The sequence below is a fragment of the Gymnoscopelus braueri genome (assembly GCF_963280865.1).
Source record: "Gymnoscopelus braueri genome assembly, chromosome: 4".
NCBI lineage: Eukaryota > Metazoa > Chordata > Actinopteri > Myctophiformes > Myctophidae > Gymnoscopelus > Gymnoscopelus braueri.
In genome coordinates this window covers 38,325,388-38,341,656 of record NC_137605.1, presented here as the reverse complement: position 1 = coordinate 38,341,656, position 16,269 = coordinate 38,325,388, and the positions used below count along the sequence as shown (strand labels likewise).

Sequence of the window (16,269 nt, the reverse complement as noted above, 5' to 3'; positions counted from 1 at the left end):
ATAATAAGGCTAATAAAACGTTTCATCCAATGCCATGATTTACTCACCCTGGTACACCTCCTGCTTCCATGTGATTGGCCAATGTGACGTCATGTGACCAGACATCATATTGCCACTTCTGAAGGCCAATCACACCACACAGCACATTTCCAGAGTGCACTCCAACACGCATGTTGATGTCCACCCCGGTGGCGTCCCGCACTTTCCTGTATGCAACAACACATTCATTGATGTCAGTGATGGAAGAAGTACTCGCATTTTTTACTTAAAGGGATACTTCACTTTCAAATAAAATAAACATTAAAAAAAATGATTTAAAAAAAATGAAAGAAGTTATGGCAAAATAAAGGCCCCCTCACGCATTAGAGTGTCCTACTAATGTGTGAGGGGGCCTTTATTTTGCCATAACTTCTTTCATTTTTTTTAAATAATTTTTTTAAATGTTTATTTTATTTGAAAGTGAAGTATCCCTTTAAGTAAAAGTATCAATACCCTATTGTAGAAATAGTCTGTTACAAGTACAAGTTCGGCATTAAAGATTTTACTTGAGTAAAAGTACAAAAGCATTGGCATCAAAATGTACTAAAGTACCAAAAGTAAAAGTACTGAAATTATGCAGAAGGTCCCATTTCACAAGTTTTCAAATGTATCCACAAGTTTCCTAGGGCAATGGTGGGCATCACTTCCTGTCGATTTGATCAGGCATCAGGGATCAAAAAGACAGGAAGTGATGCCCACCATGCCCTAGGAAACTTGTGGATAAAATGTTTTAAAATCCTTTGAAAATAGCACATCTAACACCTCACAATCTACTATTTTCAATTTGCCAAAATATATATATATAGGTCTGAAGTGGTTTTGTAATAATAATCTAAATCTACGAAGTAACTAGTAATACATTATAGTGGAGTAAAAGTACAATATTAGCCTTTGAGATATGGTGGAGTAGACGTAAAATTATTGAAAAGTGGAAATACTCCAGTAAAGTAAAAAAAAAATACCTCAAAATGTTACTTAAGTACAGTAGTTGAGTAAATGTACTTAGTTACTTTCCACCACTGACTGGTGTAATATTAGAGTAGAGCTACAGAGAATCATAATCACACCTGCTGTGGAAAGGAGGAATAACACACACACACACACACACACACACACACACACACACACACACACACACACACACACACACACACACACACACACACACACACACACACACACACACACACACACACACACACACACACACACACACACACACACACACACACACACACGAGAATATCCTTGCTGTCGGGCAGAAACCTCTTATCTCCATATTCTAACTTTGTGTGTTTTACCGTAAATTAATGCCCTACTTGATCATACTTTGCACCGCGTTTCGAGCTTGTAGATCTGCTACTTTTGCTATTTTTGAATTTGAATCCTGAAAAATAACAATTTTGGAGTGGACATAATATGAGGTTTCCACCCGACAGCGACGATATACAAAATCCTATAAGATGTATGAATGTCACTGCCATCACAGATGGAACGGTTCTTCTGCTGCCCAGTTGGACCAACTGCAAAAGGAGCCGTTTCGAAGATCTTGTGATAATTCATCATTAAGACCTGAAGATTCTACAAATGTCTTCTGAATCCCAACAGTATTCTGAAAAACGTATGTTTCTATATCAGTGGTGCTCAATCTTTTTCATGTCAAGGACCCCCAAAATTATATGTATTTGGCCGCCGACCCCCATCTCAAAATATGTTGTTCTAGGGACCCCCAGAAGCAAAGATTTGAGTTACAAATGTTCGCTTTAAAATAATATTCAAAGATTTGCACACATTTTCACGATTTTTCTAAAATAGCAGATCTACAAGCTCATAGCGCGGCACTCGGTGCCGCGCTATGAGCTTGTATATCTGCTATTTTTTTAATAGCCAAAGTGTAAGACAGATGCGTTCCAGGTCTTCATGGGTTAAACTGCTGGCAACTCTTAACATTATCTGTACAAAATCCTCTTTGTGCCAAAATAACTTGACAAAGTGGTTACTACTAATTATAACGATAGATAAACTTTTTGTTACCAGCGCGCTCTGACTCCTATCCGGCTCACTCTTGTCATTCTGAGTGCGACCCATTACTAAATGTTACTACTAATTATAAGAAAGAAATTAAATGGTTAGTTTAGGTTCAAAGTCATACTGTAGGTTTAGTTTAGAATAGATATACAGTAGATTTAGATCATCAATGCCACTGATATATAAGAAAACTAAAACACTACTAACCACAAACATACCTTTTGATTAAGGAATGCTTAGCCACAAGATCCTAATCTCTGCTATTATATTATTTAAACAGTATAGTAACCAATACCATTTATAAAGAGAAATGTCAATGAAGTCAGAAGAAGAAGAGAGTAACAGCGATCTACATACAGTAGAATAGGCCAGGGTCCTTGAAACAACAATTCAAACCCACCAACGTCCCATCAATTACATATTAACCACTGGCTACCTAGAGACACAGCCATTTAAAGGTCACACTTAAAGGTCAGGGTTAAACAAAGGGCACCAGCAATTAAGCTGTAGGCTAGCACACAATACCTTGAACCTGTGTGTGTGTGTGTGTGTGTGTGTGTGTGTGTGTGTGTGTGTGTGTGTGTGTGTGTGTGTGTGTGTGTGTGTGTGTGTGTGTGTGTGTGTGTGTGTGTGTGTGCGTGCGTGCGTGCGTGCGTGCGTGCGTGCGTGCGTGCGTGCGTGCGTGCGTGCGTGCGTGCGTGCGTGCGTGCGTGCGTGCGTGCGTGCGTGCGTGCGTGCGTGCGTGATTACATGTGGTTGTGTCCAGTCTGTGTGTGACAGTGTGTGCATGTATGCACGCAAATACTTGTACAGTGTGTTTGTCTGTGCATGTACTGTATACTTAAACTCTCCCAAAATTGTGCATATTCCAACCCATCTACTGTCTAGTATCATTGTGTCCTGTAAACGCTTTTCTCCACTCAACTCTTCTTCATTGGCTTGGCAGCAAGAGTTCTGCTTATCAGCTGTATGTGTTGCTTGGCTCTCCAGGCTGCCAGAAATGTGTTGGCACCGGTAAGGTGGCAAGACACTAATTCCCTATTGCCCAGGAAGAGATAAGGAAGTGCAGGATGCACACGCACGCACAGACACACGTGCGGACACACACACACACACACACACACACACACACACACACACACACACACACACACACACACACACACACACACACACACACACACACACACACACACACACACACACTCTCTCTGGATATTTTTTGTATACACACAGTTTAAAAAGCTAATATTTTGGTGTTGTTTTTAAGGAAAGTCTCTAGTACTGGTACCACTGAAACATTAACTGATTTGGATGACTAACTTAAGCACATAACCCCCGGTTCAGTTCTGTCATCAACCAATAAGTGAAGTGGATGTGCCAGCCTTTAGTCTCTGATGGGCCATACCGTACACTGTCAGTGTTAATTGAACTCTGTAAGTGTACAAATGGAACCAAATGGACGGAGGATTTGACTGTGCATAGGGCTCGTGCGTATCTGAAGAGGATAACGATACAGTTATCCGTTTATGTGTGACCATATGTTTTTATTTTTCCGTTATTGACAGCCAGGCAAAACAGAACATTTGAATATCAATAAATTAATAAGCATGACATTCTCGAATAGATAAATCACACAAAAACTGAGAAAAAAAAATTTTCATTCACAAAATACGAAAGAATGGATAAATAAATCCAATGGATAAAATGGCATCAGTGGGGGTACCCTCTCTCACCCCCAATGTCTCCATAGGTTCTCTTACAGTATTGATTCGGGGTCAATAGCAGAAAAGTCGAAGTTATTCTCATGTTTTGCACGGCAACATTATCTGTATAGAAGTGTTATGTCACAGTTAACCGTGGATAATCACAAACATATCTTAAGTGTACAAAAGAAAAAGACCATGTCCATCACTAGCACACACAAACAGACCAGTCAATACATTTTATTGACTAACTTAAATATATATTGAAATTCTTTATCCTTTAAGCTTGGCACTCCCAATGACCATTTACGTCTGTCTTCTTTTTTCATTAAATCATGACATGAAGCCTTTGTCGTCCAGCCAAGGTTTTCATATACGTTACCCTTTGAGAAGCGATTCAGAATGAATGCTTCAGTCATTCAGCGATCGAACTGAGATTCACATGTGCAATCGAAAGGAAAGTTAACAGCTTTGTGCATGTAGATGAATAATACATGAATGCACAGCGGAGGGGGGAGAACAGCAGGTATACAAATGTAAGCTTGCACTCACACAAGGGTACATTATCGTTGCTGTTCCCGAAAAGTAATGACAGTTTTGGACACACCCGACAGCGACGATGATTATACTGTACATGTACAGTAGTTCTGGACCGCATTTATGGGTCGAGGGAGGCCAGGCAACAGCATTAATCATATCCCCGTCTTTGTTGACCTGAGCATTAATTACCAGGTCTGCAAGGCACCTCGGCTGGCAAGATCCTCACAAGCCCTAAATTGCAGTGATGCAATTGACCCGTAATACTGTACCTAGTGTTAATTGAGTTACAAATGGATAAATTAAAACTAGGAGGATTTCACTGTGTAAATGTATATTATTAAAGTATTCCGATGAGATTCGGATGAGAGTATGACTCATAAAAGTGCACACAAAGCACAAAAACCGCACCTTCTATCATTTTATTTCCTGCCAGACTGCATTTCCTTTTTCTTTGGTGTATTTAATGCTCTCTAATTGCCATTGACAGCTCCTTATCTGTCCCTCTTCCCCAACGCCCGCACATTCGCCCATCCAGCTCAAATTCCCCACCACTACTTGCAAACTGTGGCGATGATCAAAGTTGTATTTAAAAGAGGAATGCACTGTATAGCTCTGAGCTAATCGTTAGCAAGCAATTAACCTCTCAGTATCGATGGAGAAATTACAATGCAGGCACTCTACCAGAAAGAAGAACCGAACCCTAAGTGCTTGGTAAGGTGTTTTTGACTATTACCTAAAATTCTAAGTTTAATGAGACTTGTTAATGAGGCGTTTTTCCTGGCTGAAAACGCGAAGGCGTGTGTCTGTGTGTATTCACGAGGAGCGCAGTGCGACCACGCTGATCCAAGCGAGAACGCAGTCGTTGTGTTACTCCCCGTCTGTAAAGCCCTTAATTTTGAAAGACTATTGTGATCAAGAGAATATGGCACAGCAAACTGACGGCCTCATACTGTTTGTTTTTGTCTGGCGTACCCTACTGTATATTTAATTTTGCCACAGCAAGACGCCATGACATGAAGCGCTTGATCTCATCATGAATGGCTCCCAGCATTTTTGTTTTGTTTTTCACATCCACTATATGCTAATTATAAACTTTGCGCTGTCATTGGTGTCATAAGTAATTGGTGAAGTCATCTATTATTGAAACTTTCAGTGGTGTAAAGTAACTAAGTACATGTACTCAAGTAGTGTACTTAAGTACAATTTTGAGAGATTTTTACTTTCTTCAGTGTTTACACTTTTCAATACTTTTACTTCTACTCCACTACATCTCAGAGGAAAATATTGTACTTTTTTACTCCACTACAATTATATGAAGTAGTTACTTTGTAGATTTTGATTATTATTACAAAACATACACTAAAGACTTCAGCCCTATATATATTTCAGCCATTTCGGCCGATCTACAAGCTCACAATGTTCACGATGCGACACATTGTGAGCTTGTAGATCTGCTATTTTCAAAAGATTTTTGATACATTTTGAACTTGTGAAATTGGACATTCTGCACAATGAGTACTTTTACTTTTGGTACTTTAAGTATATTTTGCTGCCAATACATTTGTACTTTTATTCAAGTACATTTTGAATACGAGACTTCTACTTACTAACAGAGTATAATGTACACTGCAGTATTGATACTTTCACTTAAGTAAAACATGTGAGTACTTCTCCCATCACTGGAAACTATCCTGCATACAGTATTTCTCTTTACTGCACATCCCCTAGAGTGAGCCCTGTATTGTAAATAACACTGTGTTATGTAAGACAACGGTTCTCAACCTGTGGGTCGGGACCCCCAGGGGGGTCCCCACATGATTTTGGGGGGGCGGTCCCCAGATGACAGTGAAGTGACAAATGTATGTAACTAAGAGACAGGCTTACTTGATGGCCTCACACATGTCCAGACCCATCTTGACGCAGTTCTTTGCGTGGTTGGGCAACGACTCAGGCAGGCCTGACACACAGTAGTAACAGTCGCCCAGGATTTTGATCCGCATGCACTCATTTTCCTGAAAACAGAAGCCAGGGACAGGTCCCACTGATGTACATTAGATATCTTATTTTAGATCATGTAATTCTATTCATTTAAATACACCCACATTTGAGCAAAAATGCCTGAATACGATAATAAAATGTTTACCTTGGCTATTTGGTCAAATTTACCAAACAGCTCATTCAGCATGTGCACCAGCTCTCCTGGAGAACAGTCAGTTGCAAGCCGGGTGAATCCCACAATATCAGCATACAGTATACTGGAAATAGATAATAAGAAACCATTTATAGTGTAATGTAATACAATATCATATTATATATCGTTGCTGTCGGGCAGAAACCAGCAAACTCAATGTTTCCGCTTTTGCATTTTTTCCATAAATCAGTGCTATTGAACACCCTTTACATCTGTGTGTTGGTTAAACAAATATTGAACCAATGAAAAGTATTAAAAAGCGCTTCTGACAAAAACCAGCTAACTCCATTGGATCCTCAAACTTTCTGCTAAACCAGCTAACTCCACCAAAGGGGGGTGGAGTTAGCTGGTTTAGCTGACTCCAAGCTCCACCCCCTTTTGACCTCCAACCTCATTGTGAGCTTGGAGGTCCATTCAGCTGTTCTTATCAATGATCAACAAAACCTCCTAACTCCACTTTATGTTTTGTTTTTGTCATTTCCTGAAAAATGAACATTTTGGAAGTTAGCTGGTTTCTGCCCGACGACAGCAGAGATATACAATATAATGGGATTTTTAAGGTATACAAATGTGAGTACACTCAAAGCCTGCCAATTAAGTTCCAAGACACTGAACACACTTATTTCATTTTTAGCAGATCTTTTTACTGAGCACTTCTGAGGTTCCATTATGAAGTGAGTAACACATGCCTGACATTGGTGTGTCTCTGGACATAGAGATTGTGAAAGTTGTTTGTGTTTTCCATCTGACCAAAGTTTGGACCCTGCAGCCTCTGGATGATCTCCTCCTTCATCACACGGGCAATGTGAGCCGGTAGCAGTGATAGCAGGAGACGCTCCTGATTACAGCAAATCAAGACAGGAAGAAGAAGATGATGATGATTGTGAGGACACAATAAACCAAGCCTTCAAAGACTATTGACAATTTTCAGTGGTGGAAAGTAACCAAGTACATGTACTCATGTACTGTACTTAAGTACACTTTTTTAGGTATTTGTACTTTACTTGAGTATCTCCAATTTCCAATACTTTTACTTCTACTCCACTACATCTCAGAGGCAAATATTGTACTTTTACTCCACTACAATTATTTGCAAACTTTAGTTACTAGTTACTTTGTAGATTTTTATTATTATTACAAAACATACAGTAACCATTTCAGTCCTGTATACATTTCGGCCAATTGAAAATAGCAGATCTACAAGCTCACAATGCGTCGCGCGATGCGACGCATTGTGAGCTTGTAGATCTGCTATTTTCAAAAGATTTTTTAATGTTAGTAATGGCTCCAAAATGGATCCATAATCTGCTACCACTTGGCAGTTTTATGGTACAGTAATCTCTACACATTTTACGACTACATCAATAAAGTACTGTTCAAATTAAATGTACATTTTAACCACACAGTGGTAAAGATTAAAAGGTGGAGCAAGTGTGCACAAAGATGCTCAAACAGTTGGTTAATTTACTTTAATTAGTCTAAAAGCCCATTAGGACTCAATAGTGTCTCAGTAGACATAGAATCAGTCAATACCTTAATTTGTGCCCGTAAAGCTCCCGGGTTGTTTGCACATTGATACGCTTAAAACAATTAACTGGTGTGCACTGCTCATACAGAATAATCCAACTGGGTTCATGTGTAGGATGATGTAGTGTGAAAATGTCCACACACTGTAGAATAAGCATCAAATATTTAATATGCTTACTCACGTCATTACCGTTTAATGGACCTGTATCAGGCATTCTGCTTACATTGATCCTTTGAAATTGAATCGAGCCTAATTACATTTCGAAGCATTAGTCAAATGAATGACTGTAGCATAAATAAATAAATACATAAATAAAAAGCTGTCATGAGGATGCCAACTTCCTTCTGTTATTTCAGAGCATTGACTGGGGATTGCAACACTGGGTCAGGGACAGGTTCAGCTTCACTTCCTGTGACTCATCATCGTAATGAGTAATGCAGGAAACGGTTTCAGACTGCTCATTATTCCATTACCATCCACTGAGACACACACACACTCAGCCCCCTTTTTAACCTCACAACTTTTATTCTGTTTAATGGGAACGAAGGTTTCTCACTGTGGCTAGACTTTTACTCTGAGTGTACTACTTGACAGGAGTTGCCCCATAAATCTCTTATAAGGTGAGGACAGATAGAAGGTTGGAGAAGGCAGTTAATTAAACAAACAACCCCCGACTAGAAAAAACTCCAAAGACACTATTGAGCCATTGATCATGGAGAACAGACAAGATAGGCTCATTAGAAAACAACTTTCTCTACCAGTATTCCGTCCTGTCTGCATATAGGCTCTTGTGGCTTGAATGTTCAGGATGGCGCTTGCAGTGACAGGGTTTCTGGTTTATGTTGACTGTTGTGGTTGTATTCCCAGGTGAACCACCCTTTATGTACTCATTATACAATATGGCATTTCAGATAAAGGTCACCTAAAAGCAAATTACATACAAGCAATTTGATAGTAGCGAAGCTTGACTGCCTGAGAGAGGATTTTTTAAATGGCGTGTCACTGAAGGGGCCAACCGTCTGGAACAGTGTTTGAATGTCCCCACAAAACTAGATCAGTGGTTCTCAACAACGCGAGGCGTTGTGAGCTTGTAGATCAGCTATTTTCACAATGTTTGCCTCTTTCTTATATAATTTGACGATTTGGCCAATGTTTGACCAGTTGTTTTTGAGAACCACTGATCTATGTAAATCACAGTGAACCACATAGCTCAGCTGACGCTGCTACGACCATCACAGCTCACCTAACGCTGGTAATCTCACGCTAACATCGGTGCTTCGCAGGGAAGCCACGGCTACTCCAGAATTTTACTGAGCTGTGTATATTTGATGTTTTGGATAGAGGGTATTGAGAGAAAGGGGGGGGATTCTAAACCCTCTTTCTTGCAAACTCCATTTACTGTCAAGACATGTACTGCTGCTAAATTGGAGATATATGCTCCCTCAACCTGATATGTACGCCGCTATAGACTCGGCGTCTTATTTGTAATTCTGCTCTGCACTAGCAGTCCAAGGCAGGTGTGAAGCACTTTTCACAACAACAGCCAGTTAGCTTTACTCTAGGGGCTGCTGCACACCACATAATGTAGGTTAGGACCTGGACTGCAGTTATCGGTCTGTAGCTAATGACTTCGCTCTGGCAAGCCAGCCACACGCTTTCACCCATTATCCTTAATTTTCTAGTGCAGGGATAATTCCAAATATTGCAAGCAAACACTCTAGAGGCTATACTACAGAGTCTATACTAGTATAGGCTAATTTATTTTTTCCAGACCAGAAATATGCAGCAGCAGTACCAGGGTCAGTATATTCTTGTGTCCCATCGATAGGTGTACAGTATAGACACAGTATGCATGAAGTATGCATGGTGTATCAGATCAACCCATTAAGACCGGGAAGGCATCTGTGTGTCATTTTTTGATTTATTTGGCTATTAAAAAATAGCAGATATACAAGCTCATAGCGCGGCACCGAGTGCCGCGCTATGAGCTTGTAGATCTGCTATTTTTTTTAAAATCGTGAGAATTCGTGGCAAAATCTTGGATTACATATTTTTTAAAGCGAGCATTTGTAAAATATTTAGTTCCAGGAACCCCCAGAAGCAAAGATTTGAGTTACAAATGTCCGGCAAAAAAAAAAGAAAATAATTCAGATATTTGCACAACTTTTCATGATTTTTTAATAGCCAAAGAAATCTAAAAATGACACACAGATGCTTTCCCGGTCTTAAAGAGGTGGTGCCATGGTTTTGCACTTTTTCTGTTTTTCATGTGTCTATGAGGTTGATAGAACTTCATTAAGCCCCCCGGTGGTGTTTTTATGGTGTTTTATGTCTTCTCTGACTATTTGGAGTTTCTTCCTGGAGGCTGAAACCTTGAGGGTCAAACGTGCCAATAGAGAAACAGCGCTTTAGTGACATCACAAAGCCATACCCTCCCCCTCATTATCATAACACAACAGGTGTGGGCATGAGGAGGAGGAGGGACAAGGACAGGTGGGTGGTGCTAAGGTGGTGGAGGAGGTGCTAAGGTGAGAACCAGGTATACTTAATGAACTGGAGGCGTGTCCACATAAAAACATAATTTTAACAATTTCTGTGCACTTTTTTGTTGTTGAAAAAAATCCTTACATAATAATAATACCTTATGATCAGGTTTTATGGTTGAAAAATATCATGGCACCCCATCTTTAAAGAGTTAATGCTACTATTAAAAGAGCATGAGGATAACAGGAACGGTTAGGAAAGCAAGAGAAGAGAAATCCTTCAAAGGCATCTAATAGAGAAGATGTGTATGTGTTGAATGGACGAATACATTCAAACTCTCACTTGTGACTTCACCCGTGAAAAACAAACTCACATTGATGTAATCAAGCTGAATGGGTACAGATATTAACACATTTTGCTGGGGACCCACAGAAACCCTCCAAAAGGACGCCGGACCCCACTTTCAGAACCACTGGTCAACACTGTGAAATCCTGAGAGTTCATTTATATCCGAGAAGTGCACAAACGGAACCAAATGGACCAATACAGGTCTGTAATGCTGAGTGTGTACAAATGGGACCAAATTGTCCCGTATACTCACTGGTCACTCACTAGACTCTGTGAATAGCATACTGTACCTGTTGGCGTTTCTCAAACTCCAGTTTAATGGGCGACTTGATGCAGTTGCACGTGTCCTGGTAGGTCTGCTTCAATGCCAACTCCATCAGGTGTTTGTGGTACGCCCCCGCCATATTTCCACAGATGAAAATGATAACATTTGCCAAAATCTGTTAGGAAAAAACAAGACAAAGATCAGGGTTTTTTTTTGGGGGGGGGGGGGGGGGGGGCACGGCAGGGGCGGACTTGGCCATTTGGCATACTGGGCATATGCCCGGTGGGCCGCAGGGCCAGTTATTTTTTTCATATTTTTGCTCCCGTTTTAGGATTATTACGGTCATTTCCGGGTCGCACGGCCCGGAAATTATTAGTTACGTTAATGTTTGGGCTGGGATGCTTTTCAGCTGTGGCGTAATTTACATAGGGTTGCTGGGTTAAAACAGTGATTACCAAAATGCCAGGGCTGAATTTTGGTCCCAGTCCGCCCCTGGGGCACGGTGGTGCAGTCGGTAGCGCTGTCGCCTCACAGCTAGAAGTTCCTGGGTTTAATTCCCGTCTTCTCCTCCACGTCATCAGCGCCCATACCCTAGGTGGGGTTGGCGAAAGGGCCTACTCTGTGTGGAGTTTGCATGTTCTCCCTGTGTCTCCTAGGGTAGTTAATACCCTCACAAAAACATGTAGTAATCCTGGTGGAGGGGAAGGGAACTGGTTGGAATAACGTGTTCCTTCCACGCGCTACGTCCTACAGAGGAAACTCCCCCCTGTCAGGTGACAAGAAGGTCAGTTGGCTCTCATGCATTGAAGGAGGCATGAGCTCGGCCCTGGGCTCCCTAGGCTGGTGGGGGGAGTGTAGCGCCCAGGATCACTTAGAAATTTGACACCGGGTGAAAAAGGGTTAAAAATTGTGGGATATATATATTTTTTAATCTAAAAATGTACTTGCCTAACATCATTATCATTACAAGTTGTAAACGGGCCATGCCCTTTACAATATTATTTGGCTAATGAAGGCTGATTTTTTTTACGTACAAACTTCTCTTCAACTGAGATTTTCAGATAATGGTCCATAGAGTGTGTGTAGAACGTTTCATACAAATTGCTCAAAACTCCGGGCAGAAAAACTGGTTTAAGTGTCTTTCAAACTGCTCAAAATGGCAGAGGATCTAAGGGCGGAGCTTACTGGTTGAAGAGACAGATGTGACAGAGAGAGAGAGAGAGAGAGAGAGAGAGAGAGAGAGCGAGCGAGCGAGAGCGAGAGCGAGAGCGAGAGCGAGAGCGAGAGAGAGAGGGGGGGGGGGGGGGCAGGTGTGATTAAGGATTGAGAGGGAGTGACAGCAGGTAAGGTGGGTGGATCCAATCCATGGGAATAGGCCAGGGGGAGTGTTGCACACTAGGATGACTCTTTTCTACAAGAACATGTGTCAGAAATTTGACAAACAAATACTGTCAAAATGCCATTTCATCTTGTCTTTAAAAAGTGAACATGCATTAATTAACAAAGTCATGATTTTTGTTCAGTAAATTATATTTGGACTGGTTAAATTAGGGTTTGAACCAGGGACCTACAGACTGGCAGGTAGACAGTGTACTGACTGAGCCATTGGATAGACAGAATTGGATTTCATGTGTGGTAAGTTATCATACAGCATGGATTGCTTATTATATACAAGCTCATAACGCGTCACATTGTAGTTCGGCTGTATGTGGTTACTGTAGGTGTTGTATTAATAATTAAATCTGCAAAGTAACAAGTAACTAAAGCTGTCATATGCTGTAATTGTAGTAGAGTAGAAGTGACAAAAATGGAAAGTAAAGTAAAAGTACCTCAAAATTGTACTGTGCATTGTAAGCATTTGTATTGGTACTTGAGTAAATGTACATAGTTACTTTTCAGCACCATTGCCTGACAGTCTAGGTATCACCAGGTGCACTGATTGCTAGAGTACTAAGAGGGACATGGGTTTATATTAATGGTCTTAACTCAAAATGTATATATTACACATCTTAGATTTTTTGATTAAATCCGACAGTGATGTAAAAAAAATCTGTAAAAGTTGCACGTTCATACAATGTGAATGTATATTGTTTCTTGTGTCTGGGTAGCTCAGTTGGAAAAGCTCTTGACTTTCAACCGCAAGGTCATGGAATCGAGTCCTGGCAAAAGCAACACAGCATATGAGTAATCTGGTTCCCTGTTGTACAGTATAGAGCATTGTTACAGGTATAGGCTCATGTGTTTGTTAATGTTGCTACCCTTTAAATGGCCATGGCCAATAACGTGGCATTGGGTGCTTAAAGTTAAATATTTGAAAAACTACACATTATTTCAAAGAAAAACCCACCAGGCCACTAATGAGTTGTGAGTGAAGACAGGTGTGATTGGTGATGAGTGAGAGCAGGTGAGAGGGGTGGATCCAATCCATGGGAATAGGGGGAAGGTTGCTGACTAGAAGACTCTTTTCTACACCCACCCTCACTAACCTTAACCTCAGTAAAACAACGACCTAACCTCAAGAAACACTATTTGTAAAACTAAGAATTCCAAATGATAATCACCTCAACACATAGTTGGGGACAGGGATCGAACCAGCGACCTATGGACTCACAGGCTGCCTCTCTTCTCATTGAGCTAGAGATATGGAATCCCTGATGGTGTCTGTTGATATCTATACATTTTTCCATCCGTTATGAACCAAGCCTCTGTTTCACTAACTACTCTGGTTCACAAAACATTTACCTATAGATTTTTTTTGTCTCCTCGGAATGGAAACTAGTGAAAATAGTTGATCTACAAGCTCACAACGCGTTGCTATCTGAAAAGTTGTGAGATCGGCTATTTTCACAAGAAAGTATGTCATACATAAAAAACAACTACTCTCAAAAAAGCATTTCATGTTATTTTTAAAAAATTGCACATGTCTTACTTAACAGGGTCATGTTTTGTACAATGCAATTTAAATGTAACCTGCATTGAGTGGGGTTTGAACCGGGGACCTTCAGAACAAGAGGCTAACACTTTACTGATTGAGCTATTCAATCCACAGACTTAGGTAGTGAGAAAGGAGAATCCAACAAAACAAAACAAAAGGGGGAATGAAGTACGTCATACATTGAAAATAACTACTCTCAAATAAGCGTTTAATGTTATATTTAACAATTGCATATTTATTCATTGATACAGTCATGTTGTGTGCAATGCAATTGAAATGAAGTCTGCATGAGGTGGGACTTGAACCAGTGACCCTGTGGTTGCAAGGCATATGGTTTAGCAATCAGCCATTGGACCAACAGACCTGAACTGGGGAAAAAGGAGCTCACACAGATGACACAGTTTCACGCAAATTGCTCAGAAATCCGGGGTTTAAATGTTTTTCAAACTGCTCAATATGGCGGAAAATCTAAGGGCGGGGCTTACTGGTCAAAGTGATAGATGTGTTCCTCATGAGTCAAGGCACATGAGTAAATGTGTAAGCAAGTTTCACGGCTGTCGGCCAAACGAGGCATGACTTTTGCCTGTTTAAAGAAAAAGAAAATGCTATAGCGCCCCCCTTTGACCAATTGGAGTAAGATTGGTTTCAGTGATATTTGGAATGACCCTCTACATTACTGCAAAGTTTCAAACAAATGTGAGTCTGCATGTATGTGTTAGGGGCAGATGAATAATTGCTATAAAACTGCAATATACATTGGCTCATAAAAGCTTAACGTTTTCACTTAGAAAAAATCCTCACATCTGTCGGCATAGGTCCAAAGTACATGTGTAGACAGTTTCGTGCAGATTGCTCAAAAATCCCAGGAGTAGATAGATTTTAACTGCTTTTCATATAATTCAAAATGGTGGGAGGTCTAAAGGTCAGAGGTCAAAAGAGTGTGTGAAGTTGAGTGTGAGTGTGTGAAGTTGTTAGGCATGAGGAGACGCATGTGTGTATCGAAGTTTCATGGCTGTAGGTCAAACAGGGCATGAGTTGTACCTGTTCAAAGTTGGCATTTTCAATTGAGTGCTATAGCGCCAATGGTTGTGAGTTTCGTAAAAAGTGACCACACGGTTAGGCCAGAACTGCAGAAACGGCGGAAGAATAGTGAAAGCCAACAGTTTCAAAGAGGTTTCGAGCCTTATATGCTAGAGATATGGAATCCCTGATGGTGTCTGTTGATATCTATACATTTTTCCATCCGTTATGAACCAAGCCTCTGTTTCGCTAACTACTCTGGTTCACAAAACATTTACCAATAGATTTTTTTTGTCTCCTCGGAATGGAAACTAGTGAAAATAGTTGATCTACAAGCTCACAACGCGTTGCTATCTGAAAAGTTGTGAGATCGGCTATTTTCACAAGAAAGTATGTCATACATAAAAAACAACTACTCTCAAAAAAGCATTTCATGTTATTTTTTAAAAATTGCACATGTCTTACTTAACAGGGTCATGTTTTGTACAATGCAATTTAAATGTAACCTGCATTGAGTGGGGTTTGAACCGGGGACCTTCAGAACAAGAGGCTAACACTTTACTGATTGAGCTATTCAATCCACAGACTTAGGTAGTGAGAAAGGAGAATCCAACAAAACAAAACAAAAGGGGGAATGAAGTACGTCATACATTGAAAATAACTACTCTCAAATAAGCGTTTAATGTTATATTTAACAATTGCATATTTATTCATTGATACAGTCATGTTGTGTGCAATGCAATTGAAATGAAGTCTGCATGAGGTGGGACTTGAACCAGTGACCCTGTGGTTGCAAGGCATATGGTTTAGCAATCAGCCATTGGACCAACAGACCTGAACTGGGGAAAAAGGAGCTCACACAGATGACACAGTTTCACGCAAATTGCTCAGAAATCCTGGGTTTAAATGTTTTTCAAACTGCTCAATATGGCGGAAAATCTAAGGGCGGGGCTTACTGTTCAAAGTGATAGATGTGTTCCTCATGAGTCAAGGCACATGAGTAAATGTGTAAGCAAGTTTCACGGCTGTCGGCCAAACGAGGCATGACTTTTGCCTGTTTAAAGAAAAAGAAAATGCTATAGCGCCCCCCTTTGACCAATTGGAGTAAGATTGGTTTCAGTGATATTTGGAATGACCCTCTACATTACTGCAAAGTTTCAAACAAATGTGAGTCTGCATGTATGT

At 40.5% G+C, this 16,269-nt stretch overlaps 1 protein-coding gene across 1 annotated transcript in view; it reads right to left on the bottom strand.

The window, feature by feature from the left end:
* Nucleotides 1-16,269, bottom strand: part of adcy2a (adenylate cyclase 2a) — a 140,842-nt gene that overhangs the window by 28,558 nt on the left and 96,015 nt on the right. Inside the window, exons 4-8 of the mRNA XM_080425526.1 lie at nucleotides 11,155-11,304; nucleotides 7,194-7,342; nucleotides 6,457-6,568; nucleotides 6,198-6,325; nucleotides 48-206 (exon numbers count right to left, since the gene is read on the bottom strand). Of these exons, the coding sequence (XP_080281652.1) occupies nucleotides 48-206; nucleotides 6,198-6,325; nucleotides 6,457-6,568; nucleotides 7,194-7,342; nucleotides 11,155-11,304 (698 nt within the window). The remainder of the gene's footprint in view (nucleotides 1-47; nucleotides 207-6,197; nucleotides 6,326-6,456; nucleotides 6,569-7,193; nucleotides 7,343-11,154; nucleotides 11,305-16,269) is intronic.